General features: G+C 38.7%; 2 protein-coding genes across 3 annotated transcripts; both read right to left on the bottom strand.

The window, feature by feature from the left end:
• Nucleotides 1-1,984: 1,984 nt before the first annotated feature.
• On the bottom strand, nt 1,985-14,247 carry LOC103975424 (peptidyl-prolyl cis-trans isomerase CYP95). Of its 2 annotated transcripts, none has more exons than XM_009390383.3 (14): nt 14,118-14,247; nt 13,388-13,506; nt 13,192-13,246; nt 12,851-12,939; nt 12,566-12,590; nt 8,696-8,734; nt 7,257-7,374; nt 6,595-6,746; nt 6,079-6,439; nt 5,841-5,950; nt 4,817-5,018; nt 3,944-4,729; nt 3,771-3,848; nt 1,985-2,503 (listed from the first exon to the last, which is right to left on the bottom strand). In XM_009390383.3, exons 2-14 carry the CDS (start codon nt 13,469-13,471, stop codon nt 2,161-2,163), a joined length of 2,442 nt encoding a protein of 813 aa, XP_009388658.2. In that variant the 5' UTR covers nt 13,472-13,506; nt 14,118-14,247; the 3' UTR covers nt 1,985-2,160. The 2 variants fall into 2 exon arrangements, with proteins under 2 accessions (XP_009388658.2, XP_064952666.1); XM_065096594.1 differs by lacking the exon at nt 14,118-14,247 and adding an exon at nt 14,020-14,041.
• A 1,214-nt stretch (nt 14,248-15,461) lies between these two features.
• Nucleotides 15,462-20,606, bottom strand: LOC135586954 (UDP-glycosyltransferase 73C2-like). Its single transcript, XM_065094503.1, has 4 exons — nt 20,228-20,606; nt 19,751-20,101; nt 18,933-19,030; nt 15,462-15,602 (listed from the first exon to the last, which is right to left on the bottom strand). Exons 1-4 carry the CDS (start codon nt 20,604-20,606, stop codon nt 15,462-15,464), a joined length of 969 nt encoding a protein of 322 aa, XP_064950575.1.
• Between the last annotated feature and the right edge of the window lie 1,680 nt (nt 20,607-22,286).

Raw genomic sequence — 22,286 nt, 5'->3', positions numbered from 1 at the left:
ATTCAGCTATTGTTTTTCGAGTTCAACACTTATATATAGACGTCTAAGTCTGTCTTACAAAGATATCAGTTTTCTACACAACATTATCATCGTTGACATATGATAGAAGATTATGATATCATCAATCAATCTATGATTTGAGAAACAATCATAAAATTGATCCTCGAATCATAGATTAATTGAGGATATCATGATCTTCTATCGATACTGACAATATGTGTATCTTACATCTCGAAACAATATATGATCGATACACGATCGATCCTTCGATACGTATCTTAAGATTGAATTTAGACTAACATGAAAAGAAATCTCGATTGACTCTGATTTAAAAATTATTTCTATAATTAAAAAAAAAGAAAGATGAATAATAATGAGATTTCTCTTATCATAATTACGGTTTAATTTATGTGGAGTTTAAAGAAAATAAAATGGCAAAAAGAAAAACAAGTCCAAGGCAAATATTATTGGGACCGTGCTCGTGATTCAGGAGAATCTGTGGTGCTGTGACTCAGATTGTTCTTTGTTCATTGCACCTTCCTCGTCAAAAGATTTTGTCACGAGCGTCACAGAAGGTTAAAAGCATCGTTGAACGGTGATTCAACGGTACTCCGTAAATGCTTTTCTCACCTGTACAAAAAGCAAAAGATAAGAACAGTGGAAGAACAAGCATGAACACATGTCAAGAACGAAAGCGGATGACACCTGCTTTACTCTGACCTCTCGTCCGCTGATGCTGCTTGAACAGTGGGAAACGAGGAGGGGTTGGGGGGTGGATCACGATGAAACCTAATCTAGATCGAATTCGAGCGAAACACAGATGGCTCTGTGGAACCAATGCCGACTAATCGGACCGCAACGCGCTGATAGAGTCCATTGCGATGGTGGCATCTGGTTGAGATATATCTCCCAATCAATATATTTTCTATATCTGAGACAGGGGCTAATTAAATATTATCTTTCTTAATTAGTCATCTTTAGTATTTTAATCCTTATACTTTTAAAAATTATATTGGATCCCTATACTCATTAAAGTGAAATTATATTGCTATTGCATGCAAAATAGGATTAAAAATATAATTTCAATGTTATTCTCATCGATAGTAATTTTACCTTCTATAACTTTTGTGAAAGCGTTTTCCTATGAAAGAGACCCTTTCTACCAAGTGTCTTATTTTATTTCCTAAAAAAACCTCAAAAGACATAGAAGGTATCATTTTGTTTCCTTCCTAACAATACCCGATATTTTCATCAATAGAGTCGACGATACGAGGATCTCAATATAACTTTTAAAAATATAAGGATTATGATATCTAATTACAATAGGTAATATATAATTAGCCCCGAAGTAGGAAGAATTATCTAAGACAAATAAAAGAAATATAAGGAGGTGAGCAATACACAAATATATTATCCAACCGGATAAAATGGAAAGGAGATATGTTTATTGAATTTTCTGAGAGAATAGCATTGTTTATCGATGAACTTCAATTAACAGTAATATTCTTCCAATAATATGTGAAAGTGATAGGGGATATATTTAGATAAGAATTTAATATTGTTTTATGAATGTTGACAAAAGTGATGCACATATTGTATTCAAATTTAGAAGCGCAAATACATTATTCCAAAGCGTAGCTTTAGAAAGGATGATTGCATAGCAGCATTGCAATGGATAAAGAGTACACGGAAGAGGTCGGGGCGGGCTCAACTCGAGTGACGGCGATCCCACGGCTAGTAGGACCAATGCGCACAAATTAAAGGGTCGCCGACCTCGAGGAACGCAGAACATCCAAGACCTTGAAAGCCTTGTATCATAGGGTAGCATTGACGTCAAAAAGACCTATGGTCATAATCAAGAGGAGCATTCTTCCCCTATATCTGATTCATGAATAGATTGAATAGAAGACATACATTTGTCTCCTGTTTTACCTGCAGCAAGGGGTCACCAAATCAGCAGGCAATCATCCTGAAAGAATAGAAATGATGATGGCAATCGGCAAGAAAAATCTTCGATAGTTCATTCATTCCTACACAGAGTAAAGCTTTTTGAAGCAACTAAGAAATATCATAACTGCTCATACAGGCGTTCAAGATTTCTAACTGAAGAATTCCTTCTACTGCACAGCTGCTGGGTTTTAATTTATAAAACATTGTTTTCTATTTCCCATCAGAATCGGGGGAGGCGTCTCCGTATGAGACCAGCCCTTTCCTTCCGCCAGAACTGCTGGAGGGGGACCTTGACTTCTCCTTGCTCACTCGCTTGGGAGAGGGAGTATCGGCGGAGGAGCGAGACCTGGACCTGGACCTCGACCGTGATCCAGATGGGCTTCTGCTTCCCGAGACTGACTCATGCTTCTCAGAACGAACGTTGTCTCTAGTGCCGTGTGGCCTTGGTTTTTCGGAAGCAGGCGAACGACTGTGAGCTGAGCTCATGCTGTAGCCAACTCTTGGCCGGGCAGCAGGGCTACGGGATAGGCTTCGGCTCCTTCGATTTCGGTACCTAAGTACATGACAAAAGAAACCATTCAACACAGGAAAAACAACAACAGAGTCCATATAAGTTTGAAGGTAAAGCTCGCCACAGAGACCAAAACAAATTTCCTTGGGCACCGTTTTGAAAGCCAAATTGGACTTTAAAATTCATAGACACAATCCACATTTTTAAGAACCTTAAAAACTGAAAGCAAATTTAACAAATCACTGACATAGAATAAAAGAACATTCTTATTTTAGCTAAAATAAACTTAGAAAGAAGAACAAGGAAGCAGAAGAAATTGACAGTCCTAACTGAAATAATTTGGTCCAGTTTAGCTAATAGTTCCTGTTAATTCATTCAATATCCAACATTCTAGAAATAAAAATGGTTCTTTCCAATTTGAAATCAAGCTGAACGAAATTAAATATAATCTTAACTACATGTTCTCTCTAATGCCCAGACTATAATATGCATTGACATATATAGTCATCTCCATAAGATTTAGTAATAATAGCCATCACTTTACGATTTAAAGACCATGTAAATTTAATGGATTATAATGCCGAGTTTTTATAAACATCATTTGACATAATGGGAATTTTCAAAATCTTGTTATTTTTCTTAAGGGATATTTGCATCAGTTCTTGCAATTATGGATAACTTATCTATCCAGGTTCAGATCCACATCATTGTGCGAACCACTATCATGTAGAAAAAGTCAATTCACAATGAAAAATCCCAATCATCAAGTAGGTTGACAAATCTTCAACCATGAAACCTTGGAATAAACTACTGGTAAATCGTTATGCCCAAAGGGCAAAATTTATCCTACCAAAGAAGCATATGTAGTGTGAACCAAAGTCAATGACCTAGATACTACAGGTAGAGGGAGATAACTTGTCAGACAGCCAGGATATAATTTATTGGAAAGTAAGCTTTTACAGATTAAAATACTTGTACAAAAAGTACACCTATGAAGTGTAAAATAATATCAAGTTGAACATCTAATCATCATATACAACATATTTTCATAGACTTAGTACCGTGCAGATTTAAAAGATAAAAAAGTTGTCAGTGTCGATACTTGCAAAACAAGAATGTTATATAAGCAACCATCTCCAAAGGATTTGCTATGGCTTGCATCAACAAAGTCCTCGATCTTATAGTAAGAACTAAGAAGTGCTAACCACATTTTTTTATTTTCCCATAAATCTTTTCAGTTGATGAATCACAACTACACTTGAAATGTATAATTTGCAGCAAACTAAAATGGTTAGAAAGGTAATGTTACCTTGGTGGGGTTCTTCCTCTTTGAGGGCTCCTATAACGTCTAGGGGAACGGTTGTGGTAGCTTCTATAGCTTGAATACCTAGAAAAGGAATAAGAATGACAACAAAATCATACTTATAAAGGGAATTGACCTTTAAATAACAAACACAATCATTCAACATAATGCCACATTACCTATCACGATCACTTCTTCCACCATAACGGTGGAATCTATTAGGAGACCGGTCAGGAGAAGGAGTTCGGTATCTTCTCGCGAAGGAGTACTGCTGACTGAAACCTCTACCCCTTCTTATGCGCTTGGGAGACCCATCTGGGGGAATGCTTCTTGACAAGCTCCTGCGACGATTAGATGACGGTGAGATTGCCCTGCGAACAGGGCTCCTGCTGATGCTTCTTCGGGAATGAGCTCGTACAGGGCTACGACTTTTGCTTCTGCCGTTAGATTTTACAGGGCTTCTACTCACACTTCTCCTAGCCCTCACTGGACTCTTGCTAGGGCTTCTCTGCTGCAGCAACTTTCCTGAGCTTCGACTAATGCTTCTTTGTTTTTCCATGATGGGACTTCTGCTCAGGCTTCTTTGAATAGGAGCCTTGTCCATGTTCCCACTTGGATTTCTCTGCTGCAGGGACCCTGCCGAGCTTCTGCTTACACTCCTACTATCAACTTTAACTGGGCTTCTGCTTTTGCTTCTAGTCTGACTCACTGGACCTTTGCTAACAACTTTTCTAATGGGGCTTCTAGCATTTCTTCTAGACGGGCTTCTGCTGATGCTTCTCTGAGGAGGGCTTCTACTTGTGCTGCTCCTTCGGGGTGGATGAACAGGACCTCTACTAAGATCTCTTGTAGTGGGGCTCCTACTCAGTGACCTTCTGGCGCTCAGACTTGGGCTTTGAGTTGGACTCCTTGGACTGATACTCATACTCTTGCTCATGGAATGGTTTCGTCTTGTGATTTGGCTCCTGTTCATGAATGTCAAATGAAATACCAGTTTGACAGGAAGAAGTAAACAGAAAGAACAACTTTAGGTGTAAGAAGAAGAAAGAAACCTAGATTTATTTGGAATGTCATCTGAACCAAGTAGCCTATCCATATCTCTGTCAGTCGGTTCTCTAATGTCACTGCTCTGGAGCTCTCCATTTTCTCCCTGGGATTTGGGTTCTTCTCCGAGAGGCTTGTCAGGTTTATCTCCATTGTCAGGACATTCAATAGTGTTTTCTCTTCCCAAAGGTACTGGTGACTGTTTATCATCTAAAAAGAATAACACAATAGCAGCGAGAATATCACTGTCAAATAATGAAATTCACGGAGCTATATTAAAGCTAAATCATAAAAAATACAAGGCACTGAAAGAAGGGTAACATTCTCTAAAATAAAAAGACACTAATCAGAACAAACTTATTTACATGGACATTGCCTGGCTGCTACGTATACCCATGCCATCCACCTTGATCCACTTAAAGTGGTGAAATATTTATGTTATCTGAAGAGAGCATACATTAGAAAGTTAAATACATTTCCTGAGCAGTGACGTCGGAAATTTTGCTTATACAGTTTACACACATGGTTGTCTACGTGCTGACTTTCAGATACATATAGGTAGGCACACCTGGAGTATCTCTGAATGCATGCACGATACAAGCAATGGAATCCTAGGCACACAGATATCAGACAGGACCCAAAACAATACAAGTGAAATATCAAGGATTATTCAAACATATTCTAAGTTTTTTGTATGCTTTCTTAATACAATAGAAATGATATTTTCCAACATACTCATTTTCTTCATCCCATGGGTTTAATATTAATATATCCTCTATAGAACTACACACATGCCAAGGGGAAGGAAATTGAATATTTTTCTGGGAAAACAGGTTAGATTCTTAAATGAATTACACCCCAACTAATGATACCATAAAGGAAAAATTTTCCATACATATCATTTTCTTTGTTATTAATGTCATTATGTCATTTATATTATTTTTACAAGTTCTCATGATCTAACCAAGCTATTACATGGATTTTATTAGAAATTTAATAGTGAGGGAGAACAAAATAAGAAACTAGACATACCAGACTTATGAGAAGTGACCTTAGACTTCCGTTCTCGTCGTCTGTCATTCCCAGCAGCATCAGAGCTGCTATCATTTTTACTCTCTGTTTCAGATTCACTGTCCGGCGTCCTAGTATTAGCATAAGAAAGGATATATCATTTTCATGTGTTAAAAGAAAATTGCTGCATACAAAATGTATTGAAAAGAAAAAACATGCATGAATCATCAGATATCTTATGCTATAAGTAGATGGGAACCTTTTGGCCTTGTGCCGTGATTTCTTCTCATGCCTTCTGTGTCTTTTCTCCCGCTTTCTATCCCTTTTCCTTTTCCCACGCTTGTACTTGTCTCTTTTAGAGTATTTCTTCCTCCTCTGCCGCCAGTCATCACTTGAGCCACTGCTATCAGATGCAGATGATGTGTCAGATTCAGAATCACTGTCAATTTCTGAAGATTCTGTTTCTGTTTCTGATGAGCTATCGGATTGAGACGAATAGTGTCTTCTCTTTTTCTTCTTTCTTCTTTTAGAAGACTTCTTATGCTGTCCCCGAGACCGTCCTTCGTGATCATCATCAGAAGCGTCTCTAACTCTCTTCAATTTGGCATTTTTCTTCTTCTCTGACCATACAAAAACCATCTGATTAGTTGGAAATGGAACAAAGAAGAATCCATATGAAGAGAAAACTGATTAGCATGCAGCAAAAAGTTGCCCTTGATCTTAAAAATTAATTAGAAGCTAGTAAAAAAACATAATGCTCTTCCACTTATAATACCATTTTCATGCAATGCAGCTACACTCTCATTAAGTTCCCCACAGCTAACAATCTTCACAGGAACAACAGGTCTGTCACCATCGACATCAACATTCTCCATGTCCCTCAAAGTTTCTTGTCCTAGAATGAGCTTGCCAAATACAACATGTTTCCTGACAAAAGTTTCAACCAACAGTTTATTAGAATTGAATCACATGTAATGATATAAGACGGACAAATGTCTCAAGCATAACAAAGAGAGATGTGCCATAACCATGTGGCTAACATCATATTAACAAGTTAGTATAATTCATTATATATACAAGCAAATATTCACATGCTTATAGGAACAGGTTAAGCATGAATAACAAGTACAGAACTGTCAATTATTATCATGATTAAAAATCAAATGCAGATTGGTTTCATGTGCTTGTGTACCATGCATCAAAGTAATGTAGCACTATCAATAGATATAGAAACCCCATAGGTGCACATGCTTAAATGAAAGAAAACATAAATGTTATAGTAAGAGCCTCATATCACTTGGATCATATCACTTGGAGCATGAGAGTTTGATGCATGAAATATGTGCATTCTTTATCAGAATATTTCCTCATTCATACTACTAAATATCAACAGTAGTCAAATAAGCAACCACAGCAGATACATAACATGGAACTAACCCATCAAGATGAGGAGCAGCCTTGAAAGTGATAAAAAACTGGGAACCGTTAGTATCACGGCCAGCATTTGCCATCGCAAGAAGACCAGGACCATCATGGTTCAGCATAAAATTTTCATCTGGGAACATCAGCAAAATAAATAAATTACAACAACCAAAAAAATCGAAACGCTACTTTTTAGGCACATATTTCAAGGAACACATTTTCATCTCATCAAACAAACCACATAGTTTTGTGAATAAATTATTGTGCCGAGGTTCTTGTTTTAATGCAGAATTCATTTTCTATGAATCCATCTCGAAGGTATGAGAATGTTAGCACCTAATTGTACCACATACTTTCAAGCCAAAGCTGATCACAATATTATATTAGTTTAAAAGTTCAACATAAACATAATAAGATAATGGTTTGCAGATACTCCAATTCAAATGCCATGCATGCTGCCTATACAAAGCACCTAATTAGCAAACAATATTGTTAAGAGCTTCGGTCTCTGTTCGAAATGATCAGACCAGATAAACTAAAAACAGCATTGCAAATATATATCCACCAAAAAGCAATAGCAGCAAGATTTTTTCCAAAAATGCAGGGGCTAAAGATATGATAGACCTAACCAGCATACCGCTACTTCAACCATATTGACTAGGTCATACGTTTGTAATGATTCTTGCTCTTATAATCAAGGTTCAAAATACTGTCCAGAAATGTACATTAGTACATATGGGATGATATTTACCAGTCTGAGGCTGGGTTCACAGGTTACCCACCTAGTAACCTGCATAAACCAGATGGTAAGCCTTATCTATATTTTTCTTTAATTTAGGGTTTAGGTTTTTAATACCTCTCTCTCTATATTGTTGCTATGGGGTACATTATACATAACAGAAATCAACCATATTTAATAATCTAGTTCTACACCGATCATATGTACCAGTTCAAACAGGTTCTGGTACTGATAATGGGACAAAAATTAAACCTACATATTAGGTACATAAGAGTATTTACACAAATACAAATAATCACATATTTTGAGGTATAAACATCACAACCTACTATATGAAACAATTGTCTCAGTTTCAAAGGAGGCACTTCTATGCACTGATGATATTATAGACAAATCTCAAGTTGAAAATCTTATAGATATACTTATTAAGTTAAACTTTCAAGGAAAATTAAAGAAACCTCATAAATACACTTCCAATTTGAAATTTTGCAAGAGTATGTGAGAAAGAGGCAGTTGTATGGAAATCAGGTTATGTTAAAGCTGTATTCCAGATAATTTTAACTTTATAAGAGGCATACACCAGATTTTACATATTCTGAAAAGTTATAAATAAACTTTCTCTATTAAAAAATTAATACGAACACCAATAGAACTAAAACTATAGAGTGCATAAGCGTGTGTAACACATCCTACCAAAATTTTTAAGTAAATTTACCTGCAAATTTCCCACCATATATGCTCTCACCACCAGTTCCTGAAAACAATAACAGATGCTGTCAACAATCAAGCAATTAAAATGTCATCGACTAACCAGATGTTGCACCATAGTCATTATCGAGAAAACCCTCATTCATAATCAGGGCATCATATAAAATGTACAAGAAACAGCAAGGCAAAGATACAAAAAGAAGCCGCATCTAGTCTTAGTCCATATATGCAATGTCAAAATCACAGAAAACCATCACACAAGAAATATAAGCAGATTCTTCCAAGTTGACACCTAAAAGAGCAACCTCGAATAGAGCAAGTTGAAAAAAACATGTGATGTAACTCATAGTTTTCTTAATTGGCATTACCCAAACGACAATCTGTGACAAGGCTTTCTAACTAACATTTCACCCTTTTGTTCATATTGTTATCAGATTGTGACCTGTTGCATAACTATTATTTGTATCAATACTAAAAAGGACCGATGAAGGAGCAACATATTCATGCAAACAATGGACAAAGTTAGCAAGGAATAATAGTAAAGTAAGTACCTTAATATTCATGCAAATCTATTTACATAAGATACTATATGTTCTAAAATGCATATATATATATATATATATATATATATATATATATATATATATATATATATATATATATATATATATATATATATATATATATATATATATATATATAGAGAGAGAGAGAGAGAGAGAGAGAGAGAGAGAGAGAGATGAAGGACATTGTAGAATTATAAACATTTTTGCAAGAGACACAAGTGTACATGTTTGTAAACAATTCCTACTACTAATCTGATCTTAATACTACCAGCAAATATCTTGCACCACCATAAATTCAAAAGGCAACAGCTAAACTCTTTTTGTTGACCAAGTATAAGACAATCTTCGATTTGCAGCAACAAGCATAAAATGATGTGCAAGATGGACAACGATGATGATTCCAAATCAGTAATATCAATGAATAACACAGAAAAATCAAGTGATAAAAATGTTACCAATATACCATAAGTAGTAGGAGAAATGAACCTGAAACTTACTATTCCATCATATCCTTTTTTCTGGAATTAAATTGCTGAGTTCAAACGTACATGCTATGGCACACATCAAAACTGACAAAGGACGACAAGGGATGTAGAAAGATCAAACAGCTTTCCTAACCCAGCCTTAACTCTACATAGATGTAGTGACATTAAAGCTAAAATGCTGCCTACTAAAAAGAGTTGAAAAAAAAAATCATAGGCCAAAAGAGCATCATCTGATTACAAGAAACAAATTACTCTAGATTAGGGCAGCCAAGGCACAAGGCTCCCACCAATGTAGGATATGGAAGGATCAATATTTACATGAACCAAGGTTCCCAAATGGTGTTTCCCACTGGTCCGGACAGAGAAGGATGCAGATGAGGAGGAAGGAGAAAGAGGTGACGAGGAGGAAGAGAAGGAGAAGAGGAGAAGGTGCGGAGGAGGAGAAGTAGAAGATGGTGGCAGCAGAGAAATAGAAGAGGAGGGGGCGGCAGTGAAACTACTGAAAGAGGAGGCAGTGGCAGCAACAGAAAGGGGCAGTTACAGCAATGGGAGGAAGCAATTGCCGAAGTGGTAACAGCAGAGGTTGCAATTGTGACGGAGGCTGCAAGGGAGAGTGGAGGAGGGCTGTCTGTAAACATTTGTTGACAACTATTGACAGTTAGATGTGTCTATGATCACATTTCGATCGGTACACACAAAACAGGAAGTGCACCATCTAGTACACCCCATTTTAATCAGTCTGCAAAAGCAGAATCACCTATCAGACTGGTAAATACCGGGCTTATATTGGGCAGCACACCTGGTATTTAAAACCCTGACTTCAACATTGGTTATCTAGATAAAAAAAGAGCAATTTTACCATGATGCCAAGATTTCTCCTGAGCAGCAACTTGCTCTACTGTTCAGAAACCAAAGGATGCTTTATTAGCTTTCCATTAGTTTTGAGAAGCATGATGCTCCTGTAATTCTACCAGTCCAGCAGTTCAATCAAACATGAACATGAAAACTAGCAAGTAACAATCACAATGATTAAAACTGTCTTCTAAGAGAACCACTTAGCAAGTTTTTTTTTTTTTGCAAGACACTTAGCAAGTTGGAGTTTTAACAATTTACAGAGAAATTTTTTTATTGAAAAACAAATAATTTGACTGCCAAATTAACTTGCTTCCAACCTTGCGGTTACTATGTCAACTTGCAAAAGAGACAACAACACCTAAAAGTTGCATCTTTTCCATCACAAAAGAATTAGATAATTACAGTAGACAAGTAATTAAACTATCAAAACACAGTGATTTAAAAAGCGCTAGGCGCTAAAAGACGCCAAGGTCCACAAACGCCCGAGGCGCTAGGCGCTCGCCCAGGCGCTCGCCCGAGCGAAGCGAGGCGCTAAATTATAAAAATATATAATATAATTATTTAAAATTATCTAAATTATAAAAATATATAATATAATTATAACAATAATTTCAAATAAATAAAAATTAACAACATTAAAATCAAAATAATATATTATTAATCTATTAACAGAAAATTAATCATTTTAAAATTCAAATAAACTTAATATTAAGAGTATACTGAGCCTGATGGAGAAACGAGGAAGCAGCGGCGAGCGGCGGCGGCAGCAGCGGCGAGCGGCGACAGCGGCAGCGGCGACAGCGGCGAGCGGCGACAGCGGCAGCGGGAAAGGGTGCGGAAGGCGCGAGCAGCGGGAAGGCTCGCGGGAGGGCTCACGGGAGGCGAGAGGGCTCGCGGGAGGCGCGAGCAGCGGGAGGCGTGAGCAGCGGGAGGGCTCGAGGGAAGCGCGAGCAGCGGGAAGGCTCGCGGGAGGGCTCACAGGAGGCGCGAGCAGCGGGAGGGCTCGCGGGAGGCGCGAGCAGCGAGAGGGCTCGCGGGAGGCGCGAGCAACGAGAGGGCTCGCGGGAGGCGCGAGCAACGAGAGGGCTCGCGAGAGGCGCGAGCAGCGAGAGGGCTCGCGGGAGGGCTCGCGGGAGGCGCGAGCAGCGACAGCGGGAGCAGCGGCAGCGGTAGCGAGCGACGAGATCGCGATCGGGATCGGGATCGGGATCGAGAGCGACAGCAGGTTAGTGTTGGGTTAAGGTTAGGGTTAGGGTTGGGGTTATATCGGTTTAGTTGGTTCGATTGAACCAACTAACAACCGAACCAGGACCGAACCAGACCTAAAATTCTGGTTCGGTCGCCTTGGTTTACCCAGGCGCTCGCCCGAAGCGCCTAGCGCCTGGGCTCGGGCGAGCACCCAGGCGGCGCCTGTTTGAAGCGCGCCGCCTGGGACATTAGCGAGGCGCTCGGGCCTCGCCTCGCCTCGCCCGAGCGCCTAGGTGAGCGCCCGAGCGCCTTTTGCAATCACTGTCAAAACATATAAATGAAGCAACTCAAATAAGTATTAATTGGGACCTTCAGAAGAGAGACCAATTGTTCAATAATATATCCTAGTTCAATTCAAATTACAGTTGTCTGGTAGCTATTATTGCTTGGTCAACAGCCCCTAATCCTATAAACCCACATAACTGCATTTTTCAGAACCATTAACATCACAGAAAGTTTATAATTCGACCATCTGAGTCAAGAAAATTTCTAAAGATGATTGCTAGTGTGTTTGTGCATGCAGCTTCTACATGCTTGAATGCAGACAAATATAAGTATCAAATCTAGAGTTTATGGAAAAAAATAAAAAATACAGCAACCAACATTCTAAGTTAAGATATACATTAACCAACATAAGAAATTATAAAATCTGTATAACAAAAAATTTCAAACCAAAACTACAACGAAAAATAGCAAACTACACTTGGGATGTATAAACCATACCATTATGTCTTGAAAAGTCACCACCCTGTCAAAAGAACAATCACATCACTCAACAAGGCAAATTGAAAAATTTATCAGCAGAAGACACAACAAGAGACAACCTTAAACACTATATGGCAACAAAAACAGCCATGACCATCTGGCCTATATCCTACAGCTTATACAAAGGGTAATGTGACAAAGACTAAAAGATAACATGAAATACCAGAAAAGAGTGCAAGGCATACATGAGTCAAAAGTAGTGAATGACTGCTATGTAAAATTCATGAAGAAATAAGAACATACCTGTGCCATAAAACCCTTAATAATCCTATGGAAGATTGAACCCTTGTAGTGCAGGGGCTTCCTAGTCATAAGCCCAAATCCTATTTCACCTGTAAAGTGTAAACCACAACTCATCTAAAGTCCTCGACAACTGGAATACCCAGCTAGCTTCAATCCTCAAAAAAGAAAATACTTCTTTGCAAACAATTGAGACATATGCCAGCAATGACAAAGTACTAACAACAAACGACTCTCCCTTTGAAAAAAAATCATATTGAAAAAAAAAGGAAGTGTAAATATAGGTGCAACCCTGGCATAAACTGACATGGATGGAGTTACTAGCCTCTAGAGGAGCTAATTACCTGTGCAGAGTGCTCGAAAGTTTTCAGCAGTCTTTGGAACAATATCAGCAAAAAGCTGCAATAGTACAATTCATCAGCAGTCTAACAAAGTGCACTTTGAAAGAAGGAAAGAAAAAGACAGATTGTCCGCTTTACAGGGAATGATAAGATGAAACAAAATCTTACAGTCCAGTTACTGCACAATTAGATTCAATACCTCGAACACCATCCTTCGTGCAGCATTTCCATCAACTGATACATCTAGGAAGACAATAGGGTTCTTTTTCACCTTTTTCTTCATCTTGGTCTTCAACAAGGCAAACAAGGAAACTTGGTCTGCATGATTTCAGAAGATAAATCAACAAAAAAGTCGTGCAATAAAGATAATGTGTTCTGCTAACTTGTAATGCTAGAAAGAGTAATCTGAGAAAGGAAGAAAAAAAATATATAATTAGCAAGTTAATTATCTAAGACAAATATAATTTTCAGAGTGACAGTATCAATGGATTCTCCGATGGATCAACAATGGCACTGCTCCGATCAATCCACGCAAATTGGAAGAACCATCAAAGTACGGATAAGGGAAAACAACAGGCCCAGACAAGTATCGCTTTCTCAGACCAATCTCCAACAAATGGGAAAAACCGATGATTCAGACTGGCAAAGACTCGATGCCGACGAGCAAGTCTAAGTCTATTCTTCAAAACATCAGATCCTGGAACCCTAAACCCTAGCAAAATTGTACAAAGGCCCAGGAGCACGGATGAAAAGAAACATAGAATAAGCAGCAGAACCCAAACCAATGAACCAGAAACGAACAGATGTTGCAGCTGGTATACAGATTACAACCTAGAAAGAAAGGCCAGAGAAGATGGAGATGAGAAGGCGACCCACGAGAAGGAATCGTGGAAGACGCATTCAAACGGTAAGAGAGATAAAACCTTTACCTTGCGGGATAGCGAGGAGGGGAATCTGAGAGGAGCAGCCGCGGTAGCAGGCAGCTCTGCGACAGGATTGGGAGACAATGGGTAAACCTAAAAGCTTCACGAGACCACCTCCGATAGGTTAAGTTTAAAACAGTATTAGGAGACCAATACTTACCGTAACGCCCCTGTGATGGAGCTTGCATTTACCCGAGGGTCCCGGACATGACGTGGCTATCGCCTTGTGCGATGCACGTGAGTCCTCAATTAAACGGAAGTAAGATATACCCTGCGGCCCGTGCGTGATTCCAACGCGTCCTATCTCGTTCGGCCACCGGATCAAATCTCTTAAATAAATATTAGAATTATTTCTAATTAATCTTTATATATATATATTTTTTTAGCATAAATCTTTTTTTTTTTATATTTTGAATTTTCATCCAAAAACTGACTAATTCACTGTGGAATCATGCAACGGTAGTTTTTGGAAGAAATATCAGATTTTGAGGAAACAAATGCTCTGTAATTAAAATAAAAAACAAGTCATTTCTCACAAGCAAATCGAAATTTGAGAGGAAAAATGCTTCATAATACAAACCAAGAAAAAAAGGCAATTTCATTGTGAAAAGGTAAAAGAGGTATTCTTCTAGCTAAATTGTCTAATGAAAGAAAGTGATCGTGATAGTAATAAACATCAAACATTTTACATGATGATGATTGAATTTAGAGTGGTTACCGGATATAGTTCAAAAGTGTACTATTCAAAACCCAATCCACAAGTAACATTATAGTCTCATCCAAGATTCGTTGTACCGTACCATATCGATGTTTCGACCTGGGCTCGGTACGGTACGGTACCGATGTACCAAATAATTTTTTATTTTTTCATACTGTAACAATGCTACAGTATAATACTGTAGCACTATAGCGATACCGAGCGATCCGCGTACCGGTAATATGTCGGACCGATACGTACCGCCCGATACGAGCGATACACTTCGATACGACAGACCTTGGTCTCATCACTCGAATCATAACGTCTTTGGTGTCTTCGTTCGAAATTGGGATCCTCAACAATTCTTATTCAACCATGCTTTGCTTTAGCTGTCTCATCTTAACCGTTCTCCAATCCTATATCAAATCTCAACTAGACACTCGTACTAAAAAACTGTAAATCTGACCGTCTATCATCGCCAGTGATAAGCTGCCCTCTGATCTGTAGCATGGAGGTGCAGTTGATACAGCATTTGAAGGAATTCTTCAGTAGGCAACACTTGACCAAGCAAGTTTCACAGTTGGTATAGATACTGTAGGTTGGTTGCAGTGATTTTCTTTGACAAACAACAAGCGGAGACAAAATGAAGTGATCTACTTCCACAGTTTCCCAAGGGACATGTTCTTCTCGGTCTCTTTCTTCATGACTTTAGCAACTGCCATCTCGAAATCCTCTTGAGTTACATGAACTCTCCTTTCCCGGAGTGCAAACATCCCAGCTTCTGTGCACACAGCCTGAGAATAAAGCAGCAAAACATGCAAGTAAAATGCTATTCAGAGCATAACTTGGCATTCTAAATCTTGAGCACAAGAAACTGCATGAGTATACAACTAAGAAAAGGTGCCTACCTAAAACTGATGATGATAGAAAGAAAAAAAGTTGGCAGCACCATGTAGAATGGCATGCTTACTACTGTTTAAAGGATTGCCAAGCAAAAAAATAACTGCAATCATGAAGCAAATAGTGGAGGAAGAGGGAAGAAAGGATCCAACCATAAACAGATACCTTAAGCTCTGCTCCAGATGCTCCGTTCATTTTTTCTGCAATTTTTTGAGATCTATTCCACGCATCAAGTTCATCTTCCTTGAGTGAATTTTCAAGATATCAAAGCGGGACCGAAATACAATTGGAGGTTGATATTATTTGTTAAAGAATAATAATACATGGCCGTTGACTATTCTAACAGTTACCTCTTCGTTGGAATTAGGGAATTCCAAGGTTTGCCTTACCGTATCGTACCGGTGTTTCGACCCGGGCTCGGTACGGTACGATACCGGTGTACCGAGCGGTATACCCTAATGTATCGAGTAATTTTATATTTTTTATACCGTAGCAGTGCTACGGTATAATAATGTAACACCGTAATGGTACCGGGCGGTCCGCGTACCGGTAACCTGTTGGACCGGTACGCACCGCCCGTACCGGGCGGTACACTTCGGTATAGCAGACCTTGGATAAAACAATCGACTTCGTTTAGCACACTACTAAACAATATACCAAGAAACTGACTTTTGTATAATACCAATGAAGCTAAATCACAAGCTAGATATCAACATACTTTTATTTTATTTGATGCTTCAAGGCCATCAAGCTGGTTAAGAAGCTCAAGCATCGTTCTTTGCACTTCACTGTCACCATTTCCGGTGCCAGATTCCATTCTAGTAGATCCAATACTGTCTATTTCATCCATGAAAATAATTGACGGAGCATGTTCCCTTCAGGAAAAGTATTTGCATTAGCACAGTTCAAATTACCAAATAGGGGACCAAAGCTAATTGATTTTTCCTATCATGGTCTCTTTAAATTTAACAAAGGATACATAAAGCCATAGTGTTGGAGGTATAAAGTTCCACCCTCCTAGATTGCAAGTGCTAATTCATTTTAGTAATGAAAGAATGCAGCATCTTGATTAACAGGTTTGCCTTGTCCAGGATGATCATTTAGATAATCACAAAAATTGTAGAGAATTACTATCTATGTATAGAACTTCCCATCTCAGAATAATAAATCAATCTATGATCTATTAGGATAAGATACAGTGTACAATCATAAAAGTAATTTTCTATGAAGCATTTTTAAGTCATGTTCAAGTTTTCTGGTATTAGACGATACTATTGAACCTCATTCCTTCCAAGAGAAAGAAATATTAAGAGAAAAGAAAAGACATCAAAAAGCAAAATCTAAAAAACTCCATAGTTGGCGATACTAATCGATAAAAACTTCTATTGGTCATGACTGTTGCCTTAGTACACAATAGTAGCTGGATGCCTTTGTGAATCCACACTCTGATACAGAACGTAGACATGGAGCCCAAAGGAAGCACTTATCTACATCTGTTATCATATGGTTTTGAGACATGTATGTGCTCTGTCTACACAGAAAGTGGCACATGCTCCTCACAAGTTTTCTTTTCTTTACAAGATGCATCTTCAAAAACCTAGTTATAGATCATAGATCCCAATCTATGATTCTATTGTGCACCATCTAAAACTATTAATCTGAACTGAGGTTATAGCCTGTACAAATATATGATGATAGAAGCCATGACTTGCTCAGCTCCAAAACTAAAGGAAAATTATCAAAAGTGATAATCATATATTTAATATTGAAATATTAGGACACTGCCATATTGTAGTTCTGTCAAGTGCTTTGCTTTCAAATAAATGCAGAAACCATATACATAGAGAGAACACTTCTAATATCGAGTATATATAGTTAAAAAATTTCTGCTTATATGTTAAGTAAAACATTTAGATATCCAAAGACCTAAAAAGATTGAGGAACTACAGGATGAAATTATGGGCTATCAATATATTGACTACATCTAATTCCTTGTCTTAGCAATCTAGAACAACTTATATTATAGTTTCCTTTCCTAGAAAAGTAGAAAATTTTAAAAATCACACTTTTCTTGCATCTTTGAGTAATGATATTCAGCATTTAAACTGAATCAAAATTGCTGAAGGGCACATAAACAGAATTGAAGGGTTGTACTTATCATAGAACCTGCTCCTCGTGTGCTACCTCCATTTCAAGATTCATAGTGCAATACCCATAATCCCTTTTACTTATCAACATAAGTGGAATTATGAATCTTAAAAAGAACTAATATAAAAAGAAATATATATTTTTTTTTTTTAACTTTATGTAAGTTTTATTTTACCCTTCAAATGTATGAGCAAGTCATATTTCTGCTAGAAAACAGGACTACATTCGCAGAGTATCTTCAGATCGGAAATCAGATTTCATCCCGGGTATGTATTGGAAGATTAAGATCATATTCAGGTTGATCAATCTTAGTTATATCATGGGCATTTTCTATTGTTATAAAATATATAAGCCATTGATGATCCATGACTTTGATAGAAATTTTAGATTGAAAAATACTTATGGAGCTTGGTCTAGAGGTTTTTAGAAATGTCTACATTTTATTCAGAAGTAACAATTTGGACTTTAGTAATGATATGGTAATAGTAATACATATTCAGTTAATGAAATTTATTTACAAAATTTTGACGAATGAATACATATTACATATTGATTCGCTCAGAAGAATCTTACAAATAACTTTCATTACCAAGACTCAGATTGTTACTTCTGAAACGAAACTAAGAATATTGAAAAGAAACAAAAAATTATGAATATTTTTAAATCTGAAATATTCTACCAAGATCACAAATCACCTCCAGCCTACATGCTTTATCTTCCTGAGTATAATCAATAGAAATATAGAGAAGTCCAATACATACCTATGATTCATCTTCCCGAGTATAATCGTAATTTTTTCATATCTTTCTCTGCTTGAATGATGCTGAATCAAGCCTGTAAACCATGTTAATTATAGCCAAAGTTTGTTCATTACTTTTAACAATTTTCAATTCAGTAATGAGTAGCAATTAGCTAAGATGTCAAAAAAGTTCCAAATAGATGCAAACAAATTTTGAGGGTGAAAAATGCAGAAAGATCATAAATAGAATCAAGGAAATCTCTGTTTCTCATGAGAAAAATAGGTGTTAGGTGGTAAATCCAAGAAGAAAAAAGGGCAAATAAGCTACATAATTTACCTTGACTAAGACCTTTGATTTCCCCATAACCTTCACCACCTCACCGACATAAGAACCAGGCTCCTGAAGTAGCTGCAGCTCCTCTCGGAGCATCCTTACTGCAACCACAGACCACAGTAGGCACACTCAATTAGTTAGTAAAGAAACATTGGCATTTGCTTGGGTGTTGTATGAAATTGCTCATAGGTTTATAAGCGATTCAGATTAAACCAAACTGTGGTTTACACTTTGACATCGTCTTTTGGAGAGCTTTTAAAGACTTTTAAATCTCATACATAAGATTGAATTGTAGATAATCTAATTAGATAACTGGGTGGAGCCTTAATAATACTAGATAGACATAGATGAGATAATCTCATCAACCTGTAGATATCAACAAAGTATAAAGTAATCAAGTGAATTATTGGAGTTCAAAATTGTTTTATTTGAGGAGGTATGCTTCGAATGTCATCCTCCCTTCGAGTATCACATAATTCTTATTTCAGAGAGAGAACTGAAGCTTCTGTGCGTCGGAAGCATCGTTTGCAAGCTCCAGAGCATGTCGGCTCATGAGCGTCAAGTCTTCTGACGACGAGCCTTCTTGGCCTTCTCCCCCGGATTCTTGGCCCTCATCCTCCTCTCTTCTTCTTCCGCTCCTCCATCCAGCCGCTACGTGACCGCCTTCTCCACATCCTCCCGGGTGATCAGACCTTCCGAATCATCGGCAATATGAGGACTGGACATGTTGGTCTTGAGCTGTGGCTCTTCGACGCCTCCAGGCCAAGTCCTATCTCGATCAGACGAGAAGAGCTGTGGCTCCCGATGCTTCCGAAGCTAACGTAGATAACGGACCCCGTCTCCTTGGCGTCGAGCCAGTTTCCTAATGTAGTTCTCGTCGACGTTCGTCTTGCTCCCTCCTGCGACCTTGTCGCTGGTCTCCTTGTTGGAGAGGCAGACTGGTCCTGTAGCCCAAACCTTCTTCTCGAGCGCCTTCTGGTAGCTGTCGATGAAGGCGGCCTCCAGTTCGCGAAATCTGTTCATCACCAACTCATCGGCCGTGGATTCAGCCTCCGCCACCTCGTCGCGGAGCTTCTCCCATCCTGGATAGTCGAAGAAACTCATAGATTGGGCTCTCACCACCTCCACCTTGTGAGGCAAGTCGGGTACGAGGAAGGGCTCGAATGTGTCGGCTAAATGGTAACCGGACTTGTGCTTGCTCACGTTACGAGTGCACAAGAGGAAGAAGCAGGAGGGCGCGTGGTATACAAACCGAGGCACGCGCAGTTCGCGAGCGACCTCACTCGTTCACGGACAACATGCGTCGGAGATGACGCAACTTGGCTTCGGGCACTGCTGACGGAGGTGGAACAACAATGGCTCTCGCAGCATGCTCAACGCCTCATAGAAGTTCTTGACGAGCTCCCATGACGGGATGACGTCGTAGTTCTGGCAGCCCTCCGACAACCCAACTTCGGCACAAGGGAACCGGAGCTCACCAAATTGAATCAGCAGGCCGGCCGCGTTCGCACGATCGATCATGACCTTGAACCGGGAAGTGTTGCCGGGTGTGGTCACGACGCGGACGGCCACCGCTTGGAGCGCGAGAAGACGAGCCAGGTCGATCACGGGGATCATGTGGCCTTGGACAAGGAGAGGAACCAAGACGAAGTGAGGTTTCCGGTTGACGTAGCTCATGGCCGTTGGGTCGGTCATTTGAGCAGGGAAGAGGCGGCGGCTTAGCTTGTGGCGGCCGCTGCGCCGAGTTTGGAACCTGAACAGTGGATTCTGGAGTCGATCAACGGGAGGAGACTGAGCGAATCCTCCTCCTCCTCATAAAGACCATGATTCATACACGGAAGAAGAGGTGAGATTGAATTGGAATCTGGGATTGCAAGGCATTTCTGGGATGCACTTAGTGTCTTTTCCCGACACGAGTCAACAACATGGACACGATGCATCCATCAGCTCCCCAATGACGAGAACAATGTCCGATACGATGTCTGCTTGGAAGGTTTCGAGTGTGATTGCGTCAATTAGGATCTCGAAAGAGACGGTGGAACGGTTCAAATAATGTTTAGTTGTGCTTAACATATTTTGTGCTCACGAAACTGTAAATAATACCGACGAAGATATCACATTAAGAGGTGAGGAGGAACATCAGACGTCAGATTTTGACCGACGAGCACGTCGGTACATCGCACGGAAGGATATAGAGTAATTATCTATTATCTTCTATAGTTAATTATGATTAGTATCTTAAATTTTATATTTAAAAAAGTAATATTAATTACGGTGAAACATTTATTTTCAATTTTTCTTACATTGTTAATTTTGTTGACAAAAAAAAAAATCATACTTGTTGTCATATCCAAAAAAAACATGAATGAAAATGATAAAAACATAATTTTATTTTTTTTAAATATTAAATTTGTATCCACGTATCGCCCTAATCAATTTATCTTCCTCTTCTCTTTTCGATCTACTTATTTGTCGTTTATCCACCGCACTTGTTCGACTTACATCATTCGACCATCGCTGCACCTGCAATGCTCGCTACCGTCGCACCGAACCTAGTTCGCCAATCGCACCTGCTCAACTATCGCACTTGCTTGCCCTCCGCATAATTGCGAGCGTTTGTTGCGACACTGAAGGAGGTTGGTGGCTCAATTCTGAAGCTTCTGATAATGGAGGGTTGGGGAGCTTTTCGTTATACACGAGGACAACAATCTTGAAGTGTTACAAGGAGGTTGTCTGGATTCATATTTAGGGATGATTGGGTTTCCATCATCATTGGTTCATCTGTTTGCTTTTGCTTCTCCTTACATGTCACTCAGTTGACTTTATCTATGGAATGACGTCAACTTATTTAATGGATTCCAATTGTATTAGCAATTTGTTATACGTTATAATCATGACATGATAGCTATATGATAATATATTCTTTTCTTCAATTTTTCACAATGTTCCAACCAGAAGGGCAGCCTACACAGGTATTGTAGTAGTGAACGCATCTAATTATGCAAGGGCAGCCTACATGGGCGAGTTGGGTCTAATGCGATAAAGTGAGCAGTGCAGGAGAGACGATAATCGAGCGGTATAAAGAGTAGAAACATTCAAGCAGTGTAGGAGTGATGATAGCGAGCATTACAAGAGTTACAACGGTCGTGCAATGCAAGTCAAGCGGATGCGGTGGACGAGCGATGGGCAAGTAGATCGAAAAGAAGAGAGAAAGAGAAATTGATTAGGTGGAGAAGTAAATATAAATTTAATAATTTAAAAATAATAAAAATATATTTTTATAAGTGTGATTTTTTTCATCGATAAAGTTAATGATATAATAAGAATTAAGATTAAATATTTTTTCTTATCCCAATA

This window comes from Musa acuminata, chromosome BXJ2-2, assembly GCF_036884655.1.
Source record: "Musa acuminata AAA Group cultivar baxijiao chromosome BXJ2-2, Cavendish_Baxijiao_AAA, whole genome shotgun sequence".
Taxonomy (NCBI): domain Eukaryota; kingdom Viridiplantae; phylum Streptophyta; class Magnoliopsida; order Zingiberales; family Musaceae; genus Musa; species Musa acuminata.
This window is presented reverse-complemented; position numbering and strand designations above follow the sequence as displayed.

Bases quoted from the DNA above. Each gene is read 5' to 3' on its own strand.
- LOC135586954 (XM_065094503.1), bottom strand. From the start codon at position 20,606: ATGAGCTACGTCAACCGGAAACCTCACTTCGTCTTGGTTCCTCTCCTT. The intron at 19,031-19,750 runs GTTAGCTTCGGA...CTGTGGTTGCAG, and splicing joins AGACGGGGTCCGTTATCTAC to TAAGGATGCTCCGAGAGGAG. The intron at 15,603-18,932 runs GTAAATTATGTA...CTTTATTCTCAG, and splicing joins AATCAAAGGTCTTAGTCAAG to GCTGTGTGCACAGAAGCTGG.
- LOC103975424 (XM_009390383.3), bottom strand. From the start codon at position 13,471: ATGAAGAAAAAGGTGAAAAAGAACCCTATTGTCTTCCTAGATGTATCA. The intron at 12,591-12,850 runs GTATGTTCTTAT...TTCTTTTGACAG, and splicing joins TTAAGGGTTTTATGGCACAG to GGTGGTGACTTTTCAAGACA. The intron at 5,951-6,078 runs GTTCCCATCTAC...TGCTAATACTAG, and splicing joins TCACGGCACAAGGCCAAAAG to GACGCCGGACAGTGAATCTG.